This window comes from Centroberyx gerrardi, chromosome 1 (genome assembly GCF_048128805.1).
Source record: "Centroberyx gerrardi isolate f3 chromosome 1, fCenGer3.hap1.cur.20231027, whole genome shotgun sequence".
In the NCBI taxonomy this organism is placed as follows: Eukaryota; Metazoa; Chordata; class Actinopteri; order Beryciformes; family Berycidae; genus Centroberyx; species Centroberyx gerrardi.
In genome coordinates, this window is record NC_135997.1 from 7,002,952 (window position 1) to 7,026,269 (window position 23,318).

The 23,318-nt window shown below is 40.5% G+C and overlaps 1 protein-coding gene across 1 annotated transcript in view; it reads right to left on the reverse strand.

Annotated features, from left to right (window-relative positions):
* The window catches only part of itga11a (integrin, alpha 11a), a 46,736-nt gene that overhangs the window by 19,381 nt on the left and 4,037 nt on the right, over positions 1-23,318 (reverse strand). Inside the window, exons 2-13 of the mRNA XM_071915698.2 lie at positions 19,027-19,141; positions 8,417-8,529; positions 7,820-7,911; positions 7,409-7,523; positions 7,128-7,255; positions 6,706-6,854; positions 6,461-6,605; positions 5,775-5,940; positions 5,265-5,335; positions 2,802-2,946; positions 1,324-1,472; positions 367-510 (exon numbers count right to left, since the gene is read on the reverse strand). Of these exons, the coding sequence (XP_071771799.1) occupies positions 367-510; positions 1,324-1,472; positions 2,802-2,946; positions 5,265-5,335; positions 5,775-5,940; positions 6,461-6,605; positions 6,706-6,854; positions 7,128-7,255; positions 7,409-7,523; positions 7,820-7,911; positions 8,417-8,529; positions 19,027-19,141 (1,532 nt within the window). The remainder of the gene's footprint in view (positions 1-366; positions 511-1,323; positions 1,473-2,801; positions 2,947-5,264; positions 5,336-5,774; positions 5,941-6,460; positions 6,606-6,705; positions 6,855-7,127; positions 7,256-7,408; positions 7,524-7,819; positions 7,912-8,416; positions 8,530-19,026; positions 19,142-23,318) is intronic.

The window sequence follows — 23,318 nt, forward strand, 5'->3', positions numbered from 1 at the left end:
TCTCATTTGATCTGCCCGAGGTCAGGTGCCAAATGTCTGGCTGCAGCGCGTCAATATGTTAATTGTGGACCTGGAATGCAATAGAGTCTGGTTTGGTGTGTGTTACAGTATGCAGGACACTTCTGCTGTGTGTTAGAAATCACTGGGAATGTCTGGAGTTCTGGTGCAAGGTTGGAGTGTTTGAACAGGTGTTGACCCAATTCATTGTATGAGCGGGTTTCTCGGCCAAAAGTGTACGTATATGCCGGTATTATTCTGTAGCTTGGCTACATACTGTGTGTGTGTGTGCATGCTTGTGTACTTCACAGCATGCCTTTGTGTATATGTGTGTTGTTGTTGTTGTTGTTGTTTGTAGAGTGTACCCACCAGCTCTGTCACTCTGTAGATGTAGACCTTGCCCTTCTCCAAGCCTCCACTGAAGAACATGGGCGCTGCCACCAAAAGATTGTCAGTGACGCCATCTCCATCTATATCCAGAGGTGCAATCTCACTGCCATAGTAGGAGCCAATCTGTGAGACACATACACACACATCTTGCTCAGAGCTTCATTGTGCGCCCGCCCTTATTGTTCCATTCTCTTCTTCTTTCTTCCAATTTAAGCCTTTTAAATTGAGTAGGTGATTACATTTTTGCTGACTGTATAAGTGCCCTACTGGTTTTAATTAGTGAACATAAATCCCAGGACGAATGTCACTTATACTACCTACTACATACGGTGAAATCCTTAACGTTTTCCTCACTGCTTGTTGAAGCACAAGTTGTGTGTCTGTTGACTTGCTGATGATGTGGAGCGGCTTTGAACTTTACTCTGAGATGGGAAGCAAATGGGGCCTGCGTTATGTCAGGGGGGCGTGGGAGGAGTCGAGACACTTTTGTAGATACTAAGTGTCTGAGAAAGACTGGATCAGTCACTGGATGGAACGTCAGCAATTGTTCTTCAGATTGGAAACATCTGACTATAAAAGAGCTCGTCTCACATGGGTTTGCCGGATCAAGAAAGTCCTAAGTTTTTCTGCAAAAAACATCTGTTGTTCTGGATGAGCTATTGCTGACAAGGTACATTGTAAGTTGCTGCAGGATCACTAGTCTTGCAGCCTGTGAAGAGTTGCCAGTTATGAGTACAGAGCTAATAATAACACAGAACCACATCTCTTTGAAAAGATGCTGATTGTCAGATTGTGAGATGAAACCCTCAGGTGGTATCAATGTGTCACAGAAAAAAAACAGAAAATCAAGTGAGATGGCACACTGAAAAATCTATTACAGAAATGCTACATGTTTTTAATGCGTCACTAAGTGCGTAGTATTGTGTTGGACGCTACCTGCTGGCCTTTGAGGGAGTGCAGGATGGTGAGGTTGCCAGAGTTCTTCAGAGTGAAGATGATGACTTTGCCGGTGTGGTTGAAGCGCGGAGCTCCAGCTACAAGCAGACGACCGTTTCTGGCTGACACCACAGAAGTCACAGTGTAACCTGATGATATAAACACATGCGTCAAGTCTACCTCCACTCACAGACAACAGTTCTCTCAAGTAAGCGGATTTACAAGTTGTTCTTACACTACCTCACCAATGTAAAAGGTAACCCATGCAATATGCTAATTGTAAATAGGCTGTCATGGTCAAACAGAATGTGATAACAACCTGTTACTAGACACCACTACTCTATAGGAGAGCCCCTTTGAATTTGCAATGGTTTTTTGAAGTAAAACATTAAGCTAATAGATTACTAACAATACAAATGTTCTGTTGAACAAACAAATCAGCCTGAACCTCTGGACAATTCTGAAGTATTACTTTAAGTTTAGAATAGTTTTCACTAAAGAAAAATGTTACTTGGGCTCTGTTACACTTTGCAGTTTCTCTTCTTGACCTATTATTGAATCTTTGGGAGGAATGTCAGCTTGTTTCCAGAGTGTGTGGTGAACCCCACTCTTTTAACTCTGCACAGCATCATTATCAAAGGGCCAAATAAATGCATTCTAGTGGTGTATGTGTGCGTGTGTGCGTGTGTGTGTGTGTGTGTGTGTGTGTCTGTGTGTGTGCTTCTAATGGACGTTAACGGCACTGTTGCACTGTTGGTGTGTACATAGAGGTTCGATATCATAGCGATGGAACTGCATGACTGCAATTCTAAAATAACTCCAATGAACTGCATTCAGCCATGCACAGCTCCATTTCCTCTTTCTCACTATTCTCATATGTCTTTCTTTGCCTGCTATGGCACTTCCATTTTCTCCCTGTATCCTTTTCCACGTTCATCTCTCATCTTTATACCCCTCTGTTCCCATCTCTCTCTCTTTCTCTCTGCCTCCCTCTCTAAGCATGTCCAGAATTATGCTTCCACCTCGTATTCCTATTGAGTCTAGAATGGCTTCCATTGGCAGCCTGGCGGGTATAGGCAGAGGGACAAGCCACTGATGGCAAAAGCAGAAGTCTGTGGTAGTGGGGTGAGATGGAGTTGGATGTGGTGGGAAGCAGTGGAGCAATGGAGCACTTTACAGAGATGGGTTGCAGCTAGGACTGTCGGTGCTAAACCACAAGTCTTCTACCAGGCCTGCCACACATGCCTCCGCCAGAGAAAGAGGGTGTAAACAGAGATTAAAGGCTGAGATTGTAAGCGCTGAAAAGGTGTTCAAGCACATCCTTCATTACTAAAATAACAGAATTATACTTTCTTTCTCTGCATTTCTCCTTCCTTTTTATCCGTATCCCTCGCAATTTTTCCTCCTCATACATTCCTGCTTCTTTCACTCCATCAACAGAGTGACGAAAGATTTCTGCACCTCAGGGTCTTACTCACCCAGGTAGGCACCGTGGTTCTTGAGCTCTTCGGGGAACTCCTGTGTGTAGGAAGACTTGGGAGGGACCACCTTCCCCTGCCGGGTCTCCTTCAGCACCGCCCCATTCCAATCATAGGCCCCCACAGCACCCACCAGAATGCCATCCTGTAGGGTGAGGTGCAGTGTATGGTAACAATTTCTGTTGGTCTGTTAGTAGAGTTTGGTCTGGTTGTACTGCCTGTGCTGCATATGCGTGGAGTAATTACATGCCACAGATACACTCATGATGAAAAAATCTAGTAACATAGCAAAGTGTGACCACCACTTTGGAGCACAATCTGTGCATGTTTGGCTCACTTCAATTTCAGGCAGGTTAATAATGCTCTAACTCAAAGTCGAATCTTGGTGATGATGATAATAATAATGATGGGCAACAACGGAGGTCATCTTCACTGAGTTTTTAGATTGCTCAAATGGATGGGGTAAAATTCTACTTATACGGATCCTCCTGTCTCTGTCCTTGGTACAGCAAATGCAGATATTGCCCAAACATGTGTCCAAGTATTTCGAATTTGATGGCCTATCTCACTCTCTGCCAACAACAGCTTAAAAAGCAGTAAATGAGTCAAAACCTAAGTCTGCTTACCCACATTCAATACATTTTCCTTCTCCCTTCTGTCAAAATGGATTTAAAAACTACTGGCTGAGTTAAGTGCATGATCAATTAAGCAGCTATAGTTCATCGCCAGACACAGCAGAACACACATTTTCACACAATTACAGACAATAATATGCAAGGCAAGCTATAACATGTGCCTCGAAGTTCTGAGTACATTATCAAAGCACTGTTAAACCTTGATCAGTATGTATTTGTAAACCATTATTCAACAAAGGAAATGCACTGGCAAGTGCAATTAACCGCAGACATGAGGAGATAGAGGAGGGGTTTCTTAGCTTCCGTGGTTGACATTTGTTCACCATACTTTGAATCTATGACACTGTAATTATAGGCTTCTACATCTTAATTAGTTCAGTATTTTTGCCATACGCATTATGCCGACAACACATTTTCCAGTGTTAGCATATGCTGGAGCACTTGCGATTCCTTCCTGAGAGATGGAATTGTGTGCTCACCAAGCTCGCACTACGTCACTTTCTGACAGCAATGTTAGCTTATGTGGTTATCTGTTTTGGTCAAAATGGTCTCCATGGTAAATGAATCAAACCCCAAAACAACTCAACGTCATAAACCAATGACCTATTTCTATTGCTTTTGCATGTAGGGACATGCATGTATCCTATCCTGCCATGTGTCCTTTGCTTGGTTGGATGTCAAGCCAGAGCTGTGGTAAAATGGCTCCCATGCTTGCCAGTTGGTTATCAGAGAGGGCATATCCGCTTGTCCAAGTAACATGAATAAGAATACAGAAATGTATGCAGGATACAGCACATACCCATTTAACAAATAAGTAATACATATTCTGCATCATGGGAAACGCAGGAATCAACTGCAACTATGCTATGGGCAGTGCAATTTTACTAAAACAGAGCCCTCTGTTTCTGACCACAGGTTATTTTTCAGCATAATTGTTTAGATACAGAAAGCTAAACAAACAGCAGATAGAGAAATTGCTAAGACGCATGCAATGTCTGGATATGCATGACATAAGCAGTCGTCCAAGTTGGCACACATCACGTTCAACAAAACCATCTGGGCTTTCAGGACTGTTTTTCTCCTTTAAAGCCCCAACATTCTTTCCAATAAGTTATCCTACTCTCAACACTCAGGTTGCCGCTGTTGAGCAAGTGCTATCCCTGGAATCCAGCCTTGTGGACAGAATTTCCAGCCATTCCTGCCACCCAGCTGCAACTTCTGCTATTTATTTATTTTTTTGTCATAAACGGGATATATTTATTACTCCCTAGACAAGTTGTGCCGTGGAGGGGAACTGGAAAATCAAAGCTGTTGCATCAGCAAATGTCAACCTGGGACTTAGATGGAGACAGAAAAAGAAAAAAAAGAAATGGAAACCATTGAATTGGTATGAATAGCAGGTACAGTAGAGAACGTGCCTTATCTCCCTCCTCCAGCTGCATCAGCCTCAAAGCCAACACACCTGCAGCTATCTGCTCTCCGATACAATCAAAAACCTCTAGAAAGCAAAAGGAAAAACAACCCATTCTCCAGCCAGGCTGTCTCAACCTCTCACTAATATGTCTCCCCGGGGAATTAGCAGTGTCTTATTTCCCATCGCTTGATGGCTGAAGTGGAAAAAGGCCTGTCTCCTCTGTCAGGGGCTCCTAAATCAGGATGACCTAAGCCTCTGGGGCCACACAGCAGGCACCTCAGGGGGGAATGGAGAGTGATACATGGCGGGTTGTGGGGAGGAGTCATGAAGATGTGCCAGAAATGGAGACAAAGTGTGTTGTTCTACATGTTGACAGATGGTATGAGAAGACTTGGTAGCAGAAGTGAGACTCACCTCTACGTTGTGTGAAGAAAAGCCAGCCTGGGACATCTGGAGACCAAACGCTGTGCCATTCTTACTGGTCCCTGGGAAAACAAGTCAATTTTTTTGTTCTTTTACAGTTCTGAACCTTTGCAGCACCACATGAACTCAATCTTTCAACCACAATCATGATCTAACTAGGCTAGTGGCGTAGGAGTCACAAAAATAATTGAAAAACCCGTCCATTGCATCTTACTGCTGTCACGTGAAAATGTCAACTTTTCACGAACTAAGAACAACAGCTTTGGTTTTAGTTTAACCACCATGCATTTTTGAGTTTATCCAATGGGGTTTGAAAGGGTTTAATAAACCCAAGGTTGTAGTGTTTGTCTCAACCCATAACGAGCCATGTAATCCTTCAATTGAAGTTAAAACATGAAAATCAGTTAAGTGGAGTTATGAGGTTTTTACATGAAAGCAGCAATGTATTACTGTGTTGATTCTGTGCTTCTTAGGTTACTGAATGAGAATTCCTTGTAAAACCTTCTAAACTGAAGATGCGTTCTCCAAGTGCATCCACAATATCCTTCAAAGCTGACTCATCCGTTACGTTAAAGAAGTGTTTGTCGTCCGGGTCGCTGGCGATGTACTTGATTTCACTGAGGAAGGCCTCAGGGTTGATTCCTCTACGGTTGTAGTATCCAAGGACCTATGAAGACAAGGTCAGGCAATCTGTCAAAGCCTATAAACTAATGAGTTAACATTAGCTTTCTTTGAGAAAGTTTTAGAACATTTTAGTACTGTGGTTGTTTTTGCCATTTTATACACCAATGTCAATGCTGTCACCAATTCCAGTTGGTTTGTAACCAAATGACCTCAGACGTTTGCTCAGATGCCCGTACCCAACTAAGCCACTGGATGGGATTAAGCCATACCAATAGTGGCACCAACCAAAGAACCATGTGGTCTGGAGGAGATCATTTACACCTTTAACTACGCTTCTACTAGGCTTAGGTTAAGAGTTCTCCAAGGGCTCTAAGCAGTTTTGGCTGCATACTCCACTTAGCTCTTCAGAAGCCTGCTATAGCTGAACTCCATGAGGTCACCTCTTTAATGTTTATAGTGCTTTAATACTGTACTAGAAATTTATTAGCCATCAGAAAACGAAGTCGAAAGCCATAGAGATTGAGAGTGTTAACCCAGGTGAAGAATCAGTCTAGCGGACTCACAGCAATGGCGTAGCGGGTGATGCCATCCTTCTCACTGTCCTCGATGGCCTGCTTGAGATCCGGACTGTCATGTGACTCTCCATCCGTGATCACGATCATCACCTTCTTGGCACCTCGCCGACCTCCTTGTTTGAAAGCCTCTGAGCTGTGGCAACATGTTTCATATGTTCATTAAAGCAGATGATACAATGATACAGAGTGGAGGAATGCTGCTGATGTTACATTTGTGGCTGCAAAAACTGTACCGTGCGACATTGATGCCCAGAGCCGTGTTGGTCTCCTCTCCGCCCCGCTGGTTAATACTACGCGCTCTCTTCACTACTTCCTCTACTGATTTGTAGTCACTAAGCTGGAACTCATGGACCACCTTCTCACCATACTGAACCACTCCAACCTGATGAATAAAACAAACAATGAACAATCTATGACAAATAGTAGAGGCACAGCTAAACATCTGCCTTCTGTTAAAAAATAATAATGTTATAAAATAGTCACAGCAGAGTGGCCTACAATAAAAAACTTTGACAAGCACAGTAAATTATAGGCTGTGGCACAATAAACTTATATTATATAATAGAGGACTATTGAATAAATGTACTCCAGTATTCACATTTATCCAGCAAGTTACATTACTGATGCATCTTATCTGCTTTTAGTCCTTACACACCTGTATTTGACCTGGTCCGATGTAGAACTTCTGAAGAATGTTGATGAGAAAAGCCTGCACCTCATACCAAGGGTAGATGGAGTTAGAGCCATCAAGGACGATCACTATATCCATATAGGTCTCACACCCTGAAAAACATTTAGAGGGGAAAACTAATCATGACAGCGCACAGTTATCCATGGAGAAAACAGACATTCAGAAATGAGGAAAGAAACCCCAGCTATGTCTAAGAAGTACAATCCATGAATCTCTGTCAATCAGGAAAGGTAACTGAGTCTTACTCTGAAAGGCAGGAGCAATGGTTCTGGAGAACTTGAAGCTTGCATTGACTCTGGAGCATATGCCAGTGCTGTAGTAAGAGCTGCCACACTCGTAGGACCACAGTGGTCCACAGGCCTGCAACATAAAAGAAAGCTCTTATAGCAGAAACATTATGGGCCACAGTATATTACTGCATATTATTGTGGATTCCACAAAATTAGGTTCATGCTCTAAGAGAACGTCCGTAGGTAGAGCAGCAGTATGAGAAGCGTGTAATCAAAAGATAATCCTGTGGTTTCCTTTTTTTTTTTTTTTTTACCATTGCTCTTTCATTAAACATGTTATTACTCACAAAGTTCTGCTGAAACAGACCGCTCCATTATGTAATGTTTGAAGAACGTAATTCCAATGAGTTTTAAAACAGTTCTCACCACAAAGCTGTTGTCTTTGGGGTTAGATGTGAGCGTCATTCCCAGCCTCATCTTGTCCTTTCGCTCTGATACATTGGTCAGAGATATCCTTCCTTGAGGAAAAATTAATCTCAGTGAAATGATACTGGTTGCTCTCTCATATAAATGTATGCTCTCTCCTTTGGAGACCAAACTGAACTAGAACTTCCACCATCTGGGACCTTGGTTTGTTATTGCTGTCTAGCCAGCCAAAGCAGTGTCTACATCCTTGGATCTAAAAGTTTACTTGACAAATCCTCATGTGCCTATCTAACCAACACCACACACATGTGTCCCGTATGATGGAATGCGGTGAGATGTGTGGTATAACACACATGTGGAAATGTACATAAACCATTAAGCCAATTGTAAAATGTGGAATGAGTGGTATGGTACGCACATTTCTGCCTCACACATGCTACCATGACACTTATTAAGACACACACATAAAAAACATGTGCAGAAAACGCACATGCACATGCACACTTGCACACACACACACACACACACACACACACACACATATATATATAAATAAATATAGACAGAAAAATTGTGTAGTGTTTTGTGATACTATACCTAGGTTGAGCTTGGAGCAACCGTTGCCATTGGTTCGTTTGCTCAGTGAACATTTATAAACATCGCCTGTCTGGTACGGGCCATTCATTTCATACGGGGCTCCCACTAATAGCCTGTAAAACACAACATCCAAAAGTCAGAATTGACATGAATTGTTATGAACACTTGAACATAAAGAAATATTAAAATGTATACTTTTTACATGCGGTCTCAAAAGTCATTTTTGTCTTAACAGTTGAATATCTAATTAACTTTCACAGTGCTGGTGAGTGTGATAAAGAGTAAGAATGAGAGAAACTCTTTTTCATTTTAAGAGTAATTCTTAGTCTGGTGTCCAAAGCCCTGAGGAAATATGACATTAACATCAGTGACCCTGAGCTTAATATACATACACACACTGGCCCATAAACACAGGGGCTAATAACAAAGTGACCTAGCAGGTTTTTTTTAAACCTTTATTTATTGAAGGAAGTCAACTGAGCATGTCTGCTCATTTCCAGCAACACTTTGCTTCACATTCATACGGTTCCAAACATTCACACCTGGTAGCTGCCAAGTATAACCAGCAACAACCAGTCTTCTACTGCAGCAGCTGGGGGTTACAGTAAATGCTAAAGGGCAACTCCACAGTAGTTGTTGAGGGAGGGGAGAGTGTTATTCATCCACTTACCCTGCCCACATTTCCCCCGCTGGTCTGGAGATTCAAAAGCCTGCTTCTCTACTTTCTAAGCCAGTGGTTCTCAAACTGGTGGTCGGGACCCCCCAGGGGGTCACAAGGTCATTTTGGGGTGTCGCGAGATGATTTATGGGATAGGTGGAAAAAAAATATACTGTATTTCTACTATACAATTATTTATTATCATGTATAATTTCTTCTGACTTTTCTCCAACTTTTGTTTTTCTTCTTGTAAAATATTGGCTAGTTTTCAGTTTCTAGGCCTCCTCTGATAATCAAATGAAACGACCTTAAAAGGGAAAATTTTGTGGGTGAACTCTTCACCACTTTGCATATGCAGCCTGTGGTGGGGGGTCACGAGTAGGCATCGCTTCATTTTGACACAGACACACACACACACACACACACACATGTATACACAGAGGACAAAGTGAGAGAGAAAGATCTACCAAGTCAGCAGCAGTCACTATCAGCACACATACATCTGAGTGAAAGGATATTTAAGGGAATGACATGACCATTTCATTTCCCACATGTAGGCTATCAAATTAATCGAATTAGGTCGGGGGAAATTCTGTGGTCATCGACCGCTATAGGGTCACACTGAGATCTCCTCAAAGAGCAATGTTGGGTGTTCGGCATTCTTTTCGCATGACATCGTCCTTACGAGGAGACAGTCGTGCACATAACTTCAGAGTGGATTTCCTGTGCCGTGTCAGTGTGGTCTTATAAATGTCACTGAGAGGTTTTAGATGACTTAATGTAATGGAGAATATAAAATAGTCTGGAGTGTTTACCTCAGGACTGATGGAGGACATAAAGACTGTAAAGGGAGCTATAATTCACAAGTATTCCAGAGATAAGGACTCTTTGTTTTCTTAAGTCAGTTTATTTATGCTTTGCCGAGAATACCCTTATTTTCAGTTGGGAAAGTCCGTTAGGGTTTCAAGCTATATCTTGTGATGTTTTTCTGCATATGAGTTGAAACCTTTAGATGAAATGGTCCACAGCTCTTTGTAAACACTAGTTAACACGCCTTGACATATTGTACAATCACAAGGTTCTACTGCCCACTTGCCTTAAGGACTCAACAGATCTCAACAGCTCAAAATAAATACTTAACTTGTGACACAGTGTGAGACTTTGCACATTTTCATCTGTATATTAAATAATATATTTTCTTTCATTAATGACATAATATATGCAGTAAATACAATCTGTATACATTACCACAAGCCCCACAGTGTGTTCAGCTCAATTCAATCTGCCTTATTGTCCCATAAATACTTACAATAACATGAGAAAACATCTAAAAATAAAATTAAAACAACAAATCAAAAAAAGAAAAAAATACTTTAGGCTGTTTACAGCTACATGGTAAGATGTGAAAAAGTCAATTCAAGAAGTGTCAGCAAAAATGGAATACACTTTCCTCTTAGGACTTCTAACAATTCTAGAAATATACCAGGAAGCACTGCTAAACTGCACAATTTAGTTTTGCATTTCAACTTGTGTTTGTAAAATAAAGTAAAAGCTAATAGCCCAAATACATAATAAAAAGAGCTACTAGATGTAATACTAAACTTCTCAAAGAACTGCAGCACAAATCAGCTTTGTGAGTTTGTAGTATAGCATGATAGTGATGCTAATTCAGTAATTGAGGAAATATAATGTACATATGGTTGAGGGAGCACACAGCATAAAACTGTGTTGAGGTGACATAGGCATGAGGGAACACTGAGGTGAAGGAGCATTGGGCCGTGGAAATGGAGTAATCCATGTGTAACATGCTGTTATAAATTAGCATTCAACCATTGTTAGTTATCATCAGTTAGTTATCAACATTGGCTGTGTTTTGGAAGAAGTATTGCTGTGTAGATTGGTTGTTGAATAAATTGTGGCACTGTGGAATTGATACTATACCATGGGCTTTGAAAGTTGAATCCATAATTGCGGTATGGCAGCGCCTGTTGAAACACTGTCAACCCACTACATGCTTTTTACATAGTTTTGTTTGAATGAAGAATTTTTCACTCTGAAATTAGTCTGAGCTTTTGATACGATGATTGACAGTATGTGATTGTCAAACATGAGTTTTACATGTATTTTTAGTCTGTAAGAGGTTTGTTTATCTGTAATGTACGTAAACATTTGTGTGGAAACTCCAGATTGTATCTTAAACCAATCACATTCCTGCAGCAGCTTCAGGACATGCGGGAGGTCAACTAGGAATAGAAACAACTGTGTAGTCCAAGTCAAAATCATAGGGAAAACAGCAGGAAAAGGAACAATTCTCCCAGTTGAAGGGAGCCCCAAAGGAAAGACACTCGACACCACGTTATAGCAAAACCAGACCAGGGCCAACCTCCTGCTACGACTTCTAGGTCAACCTCATGGACCTCCATGCTTCAAAACTTGCTCAGTGTTGCTCACTGTTCAATGAGGTAACTCTTTTGGTAGCATTTAAGATGAATGGGGCCTTTCTAATGTTTCCATAAGGGTTACATGACATAACATGATGTGCATAATTCAGTTCAAGTCAAAGCTTTTTGGCGGATCATGAGTGAAGTAGGGTCTGCAGAAGTACTGGAATAATCATTTTGGTTTAAGTTTGGACTGTAGGTTTTGGGGTTAACCTCAAAATATAGTATTATAAATTTGGATGTAATAAGTACCTGCCTACCTCCAATTATTATATTATTACTCAATCACTTTGCATTTGAAATAACATGACAAACATTGTATTGTTTGTAGTTTTACAAAACATCAGTTTGCTAAAAACATTCAACATACGATCTTCTGATATCTAAGAAGAGGGGGCACATGTGTTGTGTACCCTTCTTCAAAAAACTTCTATTTTCTTTGCTTTCCTCAACATGGTATGGACAGCACAGATGAAACAGGCATTTTGAACTGGTGCAAACCATCAAATTGAATTTTTGTGACAAATGGATTTATTTGCTTATGCTGTGAAAACAATTCAGTGTAGTTGCAAATAGCTGTTGGGTATCATCCATCCCAAAATAGAATCCTGCAGCATATTGTCAAACATTATGCTGAACTCTAAATTAGGACACCAGTTATTACATGATTAATGATGCATAATTCATCATTGCATAGCAACAACTACTCTTTAATATTCATTACTTTAATCTCAGCAAACTTCTAGAATCTAATAGGAATTTCATCATCTAAACATGGAAAGTCTAATACATTTCTTGGTGTCAAATTTAATATAGCCTACTACATTTATCTGTGAATATCTCTTAACTTGTGTCATATATTCAGTGCATATACTCTAAAAATATAGCACCCGCTATAGTTTGTGGGATTTTACTGCACTGACTGAACTCAAGGGGAGAAGTGGTTCAGACAGTCCGTCACTGCACCTCTCAGAGTGACTCATATGCAAGCGAGCTTCGATGTTATTGCTCCTCAAGCCAACTATTCACGTCTCACAGACTCTGGAAATCATTTTCACCTCAGTGGCTCCAGCAGTGCTCATATTTTCGTAGCTATTAATATCACGATTATTACTTTATCCTTTGGCACCAGGAGATGCTCTCGCTGAAGTTCAGGTCAGGATACAGCCACCTTGATGAAAGGAGACCATTGTTGCCTTTCACTTGGAGGCTTGCCTCAGGACCTCCTGAATTTCACCAGAAGCTGTTCAAACAATCATGTTCCAGAGCTCATTAGGGTCAAATGCTAGCCGTGGAGCATCATCGCTGCAAGAACGGTAATGACTTTGAAAGAAATAACTTGACCCAAAATGAATGCGTGGACATTTTCTACCATGGTTACCGGGGGATACAGGATTTTGGGTTTGAGGAAGCGCCATATCCAAGCCCAGGCTGTCATTAATGTGGTAATGTTTTTCATATTTGGAAGGGGGAGATGTATACGCTGTGAAACCACATCCCTGCCCCAAACATGAGTGTGCTACTCCAATGACACGCTTGCTCATCACATTCCATATGTCTACATTGACAGGATATGAGTTCCTTTGTTAATGTTACCCCATAAATCCCAGGAATTGTAATGGTAAGAATGTTTTTTAAAGATATTTTCATAACATATCTGCTTCATTTGGTAGCACTGAGCACTTCAGACAGTAACAGGAAGCAAAGAGTTAGGGTTAGAGTGAGTAGATAACTTACAATCACTTGCAAACACATGGTATTCACTTTAACTCACTGTCCCACAAAGCACTTTGGTCCTTTTCAGCTTGAAACAAGAGCTTGAAAAAGGCTACAGGGATTTTATATGATATCTGTAAGTCTGTTTTTTATTTCTGAACCCTAAAACAAGTTACACAGCATCTTGTTCTAACTTAAATCATAAATGAATAAGCCAAGATCGTAGACGTTCCACTCACATTACTGTTAATTGCCATATCTAAAATTAAATTCAACAGGTCTAATTCGGCCTTCCTACCTAGCCCAGACGGTGTAAAAAATACTTTTCTTTTCAGAAGTAGGCGGCAAAAGCACACGCTAAATAAAAGCAACAGTATTGAAGGCCGGTGCTGGAGGACTTCACAGACTCCCTGCAGCTTTTTGTGGTCTGCAGCTCGTGACTGAGCGAAGGAGTAAAGGTCAGGTCTCAGCTGAGGAGACCTGGTACCACTGTAGAAAAACAAACAGTGGAAATAGAAAGTGGGAGGTTTCGGAGGTAATGCAAGGCTGAGGTATGCAAGTCAGTGTATTCCATCAGGATTCAAAGTCCAAGCTTTTTTGTCACTGGGGGTGATGTGGCCTCTTCCCGGCTCCCCAAAGAGCGTCTGCTCTGGCAGACTGTTTAGAGCCCCCATCATCTTGGACAGACACGTGAGACAACGACACATTCTCGACATAATGACCTTTCCTCCACTGGGTAGTTCTCCATCAGGGTTCACGGACAGAATCTCTCAACAGACCTTGGAAAGATGTCTCAACTTCTTGACGTCTCTGAAGTCATGAAGGTTTAAAACTTCTTAGCGATACGCTGCACTCTGTTAAAATGGTGGTGAAAGATTGAAATGCATTTGGAATTCATTACTCACTTTGATTCTGATTTTCAAAAGATATTGATTTCATAGGACTGTCCTTTATACCACACACTGTCTTAAAACTAAGTGAAATAATCTCTATGAAAGAACTTTTTAGATGTGCCTTTTTTTCCCCACATGCCTTTTCAATAACTCAGATATATGAAAACTCTTGTAAATGACTTGTCCAAGCACACTGAGATCAAGAAGCACTACCTTCATAATTTGGTCCTCAAAGAGGGCAGAATTTAGCAGTTGCCTGTCATGCTTCAGAGTCCGGGTCATAAAAAACGTTTTTTACAGAGTGATTTTCAAGCTGTGATCCTGTTCCTATCCAAATACAGAGCTGAGGGTTTTGAGAAATCAGACAGCTCTGGAAAAGTTGACAGAGCTGCAGTTTGGCACAGATGCTCATGGGCAGCGTCAGTAATTGTTACAATTTAAATTCCCTTGAAAGCTCAGTTGAGGTGAAAGTACTTGAGGCGAAAGTAAAGGTTAGACAGTCAAAAAGGCATACAGTAAATGGCCAAGGACAACATCGTCTGTCCTTTGCAAGTTAAGCCGTCTTTACACAGCTGACCCGGCTGAAAATGCCACAGCAGAGCCGGGATAGAATCAATCAAAAATGAATTTCCATTTCTTTATCCACCTTTTACTCAGTATGATCATCTTTACACTGTGGGAGTGGGATCTGCAGGAACCGCTGTATATTAAACTGCATCGCTAAACTTTGTTCTCTCTCATGGATGACTGTTGTGTGGTATCATTTTAAAACTAGGCCATTAATACGTCCAGTAGATTCAATTTCTGTTAATATTTCTAATTTTGCAAGCTAAACTGCTTGAATTGAAACCAAAAGCTGTTGAATTGCATATTGCAGATATATTTTAAATTGTTCAATGTAGTTTTTAAAGTTTTGAGTCTCTCATAGTCCCATCGACTTGTTTTTAAATTTTCTTTTTATTTCTAATGACCAATAACTCCTGACCAATAACTTGTTGCCCCTCTGGCTGCTTTTCTCCTTTTAACCGCTGACAGTTTTCTAATTTTCTAAGAATGTTTACACATGTGACAGTCATGTCACATTTGCAAATAGCGCACATACACACAACCACACAGATACACACAAACACACACACACACACACAAGACAAATGACAAATTCAGGCCACCTGAGGTGCCGTGACACTTGGTGAACACACATTCATGGGCATTCGGCGGGGAAGCTGTCTGACACTTCAAAGACACATTTTCAACCTCTCAAAGCAAAACATCAGCTTCTCTCCTCACCCGCTGGATTCTTTGCCTCATGGACAAATCCATCTGGGGGGAAAAAGATACAAAAAAACCTCACAAACCCAAAGTTAACAAACATGAAAATGAGGGACCCATGGAGTTGCACAATGCTTGCTGTGCTGCAAGGCTACGCAAGAAGGTTTCACTGATCTGGACATGTGGAACAATGAGGTGAGTGTTCACAACCTGCATGCAATACTGACAAATCCAACTACCGCTGGCCATGTATTGTAATAAAGGGGATTAATTAATACAAGCAAACAAGCTTGTACAACAATATGAATATCTGTTTGGATCACCAATATTTGATTTGTGTGAAGTTCTGTGTTTTTCTAAATGAATTAAATCTTGTTGTACGTGATGATGACACATTTTTAATGATGTGCTGAAATGTCGACTGAAACATTTCTCCACACGACTGTAAACAAAGCTTCACTGTGTACTGTAGCTCATTTTGAATCGATCCTTTCGCACTCACAGTAATGGAGACGATGTTTTCACACTCCCCTTTGATTCCTCAACATTCCTCGGTCCAGCTGAGCAGTGTCAGACTACGCCACACACACACACACACACACACACACACACACACACACACACACACACACACACACACACACATACACAAATGCTCTTGCTTCCTGTTCTCATACTCACACCCACACACACTTTGACTATGACTAAACGCTCTCTCTAGACTGAAATGCACTCGCTGACTAAGTTGTCTGCAGTGCAGGGCAGACGGGTAATAACCTTTGTTGAAAAAGAGAGACTCACTCGTGTGGGAAACAGGTCACTGTAGGTTGAGTTAGATATTATTGCAGTATTTAAAAAAAAAAAAAGAGCACTTTAATACATTTCAAAAAAGGGAGACATTGTAAAAAGCGCTGTCTTTTTTTTTGCATCAATTAAAAGACTTTCCACCATACCACATCGTTCACACTCGCAACTCTTTTATTACTTATGAATAAAGACACTTTTATACAAGATGTGTGAACACCCAATAAAGACGCCAAAGCCCAATCCCTATAGTTCCATTTGGCTTTGCGCTGTTTGGACAAGCCGCAGTCTGCGCTGCACCATTCCTCCGTTTTCAAATGTTTTCACCTCTGTCTCAGACATTTACCTCAGTGTCTCCTGTGACCTTTCCTCCACACATGTCAGCCTCATCAGACCTTTTCATTGGGAGCGGTGGGCACGGTTGGCTGAGTCGTGTTCTGCATGATAAAGAACTTGGACTTTACGGTGTAGCTGACAGCGTCCCCGGCTTAAGGTTATAAGTGAACATGGCGGTGTGGTGGCAAAGGAAGGCTGCGAGTTCTGTGACCTGGCAGCTATGATTGGTTTGTCACTTCACCCTCCAAGTGTGTCACATCAACTCCCTTCCTGTACACACGCACACACAAGCACACACACACACAGTGGAGAGCTCGCAATCATTAGCTTATAGCTTATTTAACTGACAATCTTATTTAACTATGACAATCAGCCAGCACAGTACGGTGATTTTATTGCCAACTGCATTTAGCGTGCATTTTTACTTTTTTACACACACACACACACACACACACACACACACACACACACAGTCAGCCTTGTATCCCAAACTGCCAAAGGGTGAGTGAGTAAGGATAACTTGCCAAGAAGAACAGTAAAAAACTATCAGCATGGGACAGTAAACACACTTTGATGTGAACTCCATTTACCACATTTACCATACACACTGGTGCCTTTGTATTAGTGAGGCAGCGCTCAGTGCAATAGTGCTCAGGTAATAAATTAGTGTTATACGATAGGACTATTCTGTGAAGGAAATTATGAGAGATAAATACCTATAATAATGAACAACTTTCCATTTGTACCACAGTATTGTTACAGCAGGAGTGAGATCAGATACAAATAATTCTGCTTATGTTTGATTTAAAAACTGACTGTCACTAACTTATGTGACATATAAGAAACACAATCAGTTTTATTGGCCAAGTGTACAAAATGATTAAAGGAATAGTATATACAAAATTGAAAAGTAGAAAATTAGGGAATGGTAAGTAATATTTAAAACAATTTACAATTTGCATTTAGCAGTTGTTATCCAGAACAACTTACAATAATTGCAACAGTTAAAGAAGTGAATATACCTCAGGTGTCAATAGGGTAAGTAGCCAGACAGTTCAGAGTGCTATGAAAACAATAAGAAGTGCTATAACATCAATCAAGAAAAGTAAACTAAGAACATCCAACAGACAACAACAACAACAACAACAAAAGAACAGTATGAAGATGGTTCTTTGTTGGAACCTGATTAACTGCAATGATGGGAAGCTATGGAAGTCAGTACGGAAAAAAAACATATACATGTATATTTATACATACCTATGTGTGTATACATACTTGTGCACAAACAAAAGTCTGCATGCACTCACGCAATTTGATTTACACATGCACACAGGCCACACACACACACACACACACACACACATACACACACAGAAGCACAGCTGCAACTGGGCATGACTCCAGCACAGCGCTGGCCAACAGACATACTGGAGATGCCAGAAACGACTTTCGGCCACCACACAGTGCCAATTGGCCTAATAACAGTGTACATAAGAAGTCAGGGACTGCTATGAGGTAATATGATGAATGTGAAATATCCAGCTCAAGACGAAAAGTTGTGTTGCAAGCATAAACTCATGGGAGGAAACTTTGCGCACCGCAGGAGAGCTAGATCACTATCTTTCCTGGGGATAAAGTGGAGACATCTTATCATCTCACTGCCAAGTAAGACAGACTGCACTATGTAAGCATTATGTTTTACAGTAGTAATGTACTTGACCTTTTAATCTTAACCATGGGCCACCCAACTCAATTCTGGCACTTTCACAGAAGCTGCGGTAATATACTTTCACAGATGCTAATATTTTATGCTCTAAATATGGATAATAAAGGTTGAGCTGGTGGCAGTGGTGTAGTAAGTCATTACAATGTCAATACAGACCTAGATAGTCAATCTTAAGTGTATGAATTTGGTACTTTGGAGAAATCGTCCTCCAGTCGTGGTAGAAACATATATTCGAAGTACCTTAGGCATAACTACAGGAACTTAACTGTAGAGCACCTTGATAGAGAACAGGTTGAAGTTGGCATATGTGGTGAAAATTTGAATTTTGGTTGGTCCTGACTTGAATTTGAATTTTCTTGGTCCTTTTCACAGAATCTAACTTCTCACTTAAAACAGGACTATAGCCATTAATGAATTCATTCATTCATTCATTTAACCTATATTTAACCTATTTTAACTAGCGAAGGGTGGGTTTCTTTATAGTGAGTGATCTTGAAAATCACCATCAACAATAGCTTGAAGATACAGTATAGTATGTTGGAACCATTTGGTTATTGTTTACAAAAGCATGAATAACTCAGGGGTTCCTTCAAGTTGTGCATCGGATTTAGAGAAATACTCATATGTGCAAACCATGAGTTAATTGATAGGGCAGAGACACTGCTCTCTGATCAGCAGCATTTGCTGAAGGTGCTTATTTAAAACATCAGGGTGGTACAATACCTTCCAAAAGAATTGTGTATAAATCATATGAATAAGTCCCTTACCACTTTTCTCCCCCGGCAGCCACATGTTGCTGAACAGTGTATCCAAACTGGGCCTGCTTAGGACCTTTGATGACCCTGTAGTTTTTTGTGTCAATGTTGAAACAGTCATGGAATCCTGAAAAAAAAAAAAAAAGACAGTAAGAGAAAGTCAGTTATCATCAGCAGCAGGCTGGAAGAGAACGTTATATTTATACCAACATTTCCACCAGTGACCTGAAGTCCAGGAGGATTTAACTGCGACTAGACTGGTGTTTGGAACTCTTCAGCAAAGACAACTACAGGAGTGTTTTATGGAAAATGACCAGACCATAACACCTGGCCTAAGTGCAACAAACAACCGCAAAGGTCTTGTAATAACATGTCAGAATAGTAACTGTCTCTGTTATGACCCATCCTTATAATAAACTCTCCGCTGTCTCATCTCTGTCTGACCCCCTGCCCCACTGTAAACACAGACTTCCCTCAGAGGCATGTAAATATTAATCCTATAAGCGTTGCAGAGCGGTAGAGCTGTCTCTCACGTTTGACTGACATGCCTCCATCAACCTCTTTTTAAAGAAAGACATAATAACACAGCAGTAAAACAGCATAGTATCTACACGACCACCTACTTAGCCAATGCTACATTCCCACTCAAAGTCTTTGTCACTGATATGGCGTACCTCAACACAACAGACAAGATGCCCAAGTCAAAGATTTAAAAGCTGTTTTCACAATTCAGATTTCACAATTCAGTGGTAAGGGAGCTGGGAAATGCTAATGAGACTGGCGAGGCAGTTAGAAAATGCCTACCAGACCAAGGATCTACAAAAATCTGGACCTAGTCAGTAACTAATTTATTGCAATAGGTAATTATCAGTTTGGTAGAAGGACTAGCCAAGGAGTCACTGTTCTGATGGCACAGTCGCACTGGTTGAGCTCAGCAACATCAAACGCGACCAAGGCGCCTGAAAATCTGTTTATGTCTAAATAGTGCACAAGTTAAGCAGTGTTAAGCATCGTGGTTACATCTTGATTAGAGCATGTGGGAAGCACAATTCATGGACAAGTGTAATCTGACATGCAAGAGAGGAAAAACAAAGGCTGCTATGAGACCTGATCAAAGAACTGGATTTCTAATTGTGTAATTAAATTCCTCTTACATCCTTGGACAGTGTGACCAGACGGTAGAAAAGAGCTGTGAATTTCTGTTTTTGATTAAAACGCTTATCAGAGAAAGTATTTTTCATATTGCTCCTGTCACCAGGTTACCCGAAAAAGGCTTATTAATGATGACAACATCCTTCAGCTTTTTAATTTCCAGCAGAGGAGGAGAACCTTTAGTGAGGACATGGAGGAGATGAGATTTTCCTTTTTGGCAGAGGAGAGGAGGGAAAAAACGTAATCGTCTACCACTCTGACTTCCTCTCAATCCATCTCTCCGTTCATCTGTCTTCTACTTAATCTCCTCCTGATCCCTTTTTCACCAGTTGCCAGCCCTCTCATAGTTATGTTAGTACTGTTGTTCAGTACTGTCCCAGTAATGATTTATGTCTCAGCTACTGTAAGGTCAAGGTTCATGTTGCCCTTTACATTGGAGCTCCTTTCTGCAGTGATACTCAATTATGGTTGAACTGCAGCCAAAAATATACAGACTTGCAGGTAGATTAGGGAATATCACAATTCAAAGACAGTAGTAGAAGACACGACAAGAAAAGAAGAGGAAATTAAAAGGAAGAAAGTGAGGCAGCTTTTTTATTAATCATGCTTAATGAGACACAGAGCTTAGTTTTTAAGGGGGTTGAGTATTATTGCTTAAAAATAATCTGTTTTTCTCAGTTTGAGCCCCACATCTGAGCTGAGGAGATTGATTTCATAGAGCACACAGGCCTCTGGTTGTAAACTCCCCCCTCCCCAGGCCCCCCCTTTCGTCTCCCTGGCTCTTGTCCACACACTGCGGGGCTTATTCAACCCCTTACCCTCTCTCTACACTTCCCCACTCACAGCTCACTACCCATCTGTGAGGCTTTGGGGTCAAGTCAAGTCAAGTGAGCCTTTTTTCCCTGCTAGGGGAAATTCAGTTGAATGTAAGCAACAAGGCGAAGGAATGATCAACAAAGTTTGAAAGCACGTAAGAATTGAGTTGTACCGCAACAAATGACAGTTGAGGTCAAAGTAAAGTCAGTGGCACCCAGGGTTGTCTTGTAATTGACCATACCTCTTGAACTAAGTTATGTGGTTGTGCAGGTCGGACATTTACTGGACAAATTTGTGAATCGTAGCATGCAAATGTGTAAACAAAAAGAATCTCGTCATTTCCACCTCAGCTATTAAGACTATTAGTTATGTTTTGGTTAATGAAGAAGATTTTCGGTTGTTTTTTCTGCTTCATTGATTAGGTATGGTGTGCCTCAAGGCTCAAGTCCTGGGCCGATACTCTTCTCTTTACCTATGTTATCCCTTATCCCTATTAATTGTCAGCATAGCATCTCTTTTCACTGTTATCCCAATGATACTCAATTGTATCTCCATGTTAAATCAAGCAGCCTCAGCTGGCCACATTATATAACTGACTAGCTGATGTCAAAGACTGGATGTCCCAAAACCTCTCAGACAGTAACAATATGCTCCAATCTGTCGTTAAATAAAGCAAGAATTGAATCAGAATTTTTTACAAGCCTCACTGTAGCTGCTTGCAGTTCTTAGCTATCCATGAAAAAACAATCAGCCAAAGTTAATGGTTGGCTTACCTGACAGTTTATTGACAAAGAGAGAAAACATTGTTTTTCTAAAAAAAACAAAAAAACAATTAGGGTGATGATGCACAGGTAGCCAGATGACTGTAGATGACTATACTGAAACAATTTTAACTTAGCACAATAAGTGCAATGCTTCCACTGCTGCGGGGAGTATGACCACAAAATTTTATTGGTTGGCTGTAAAATTGTTACATTGTATTTTATTGGTTGAGATCCTGGAACAGCTGTGTGCCTGCAAGTAACCTTTCAGGGTAAACTGTATCCATCTGCTGACTAAACACACATCATATCAAATCAAAGATATAGAATCACACTGTATAACCCTGGCATCTATATAGGGTTGTCTTCTCACATAATAGTACATTTGTATCGGTGTATATCACAAGTTAAATTGTTACTTAGTTATAGTTTTCATTATGAATTTCATAATTTCACTTATTGCTTTCAATGCTTGGCTAGGTCTGCCACCCAGCTACATCTAGGACCATTTAACCTCCTGTGATCCAGAGTGACTTGAACTGCCCTACACTGAAGAGCTTAGGCTGGTCAAACACTGTCATCTTTTAAATCATCTCTAGAAACACATTTTTACAGGCCTTTATGTAATTTATTTTTTTAACCGATTTGATTGTTGTTGTTTTAGTCTGTTTTATTATTAGAATCATGTTTTGCCTCATTTATAATTGTGTTATGGTTTGCAAATCACTACGTAACATTGCTTTGAAAATTGCTACAGAAATAAGTTTTATCATTATATGATTCAGAGTGACTCTGTTAAAATGGAAATGTGAGTTTTGTTAGTGGAAGACTTGGTGTTTGCTGATGACAGAGCCATATGCTCGGCCACAACAGTGTTTGAGGAGGTGGCACTCAAGGCCATTAAATGGAACACAGAGCTCAGTTTCTGCAGCTCTGACAAACTGAAATATGGGTGTATGTTTTGTGACTTAAATGAAGGGGATGTGGATCGCATTGATGACCAAATACTCAGTGATAACAGCTAATTACACAGTTTTTAAGGAGCTGGTAATAGAAAACAAAGAAGTTGTGTTAATATATGATTACTATCGAACAGATTTCTATAACTTACTGGGAGATTTGTGTTTTTTGGAATTGCTACTCTGAGGATGAACTTCATATACACTTTTGTTATCCCTTAACCCTACCCAATTTAAATCTCCTTGGTATACTTTATGCATTATTTTTATTTCATGGAGTTTTTAAATGACACAGCAGTTGAAACATCAGATCAGTGCGTTTTTGATGGGTAATTTAAATGTTTTATTGCATCGGCAAGTTGGATGAAATGAAGGCATCTTTAACAGATATATCAGCATTTTTATATTGTAAAAATAGACATAATTTTGCATTCATTTGGCAAGACATTACTTTGCAGTCATGGTTTAAAAGTGCCCGCGTTTCAACCATTTTATAAATACAGGACACTAAATTGGATTTTGCAGGCTTTTAGTAAAAGAGTTGCAATTCAGCTCCCAATGTTTGTTAACTAGCAGACAAGATGTATAACATTGTACTTGTTAGCATTAGTAATTG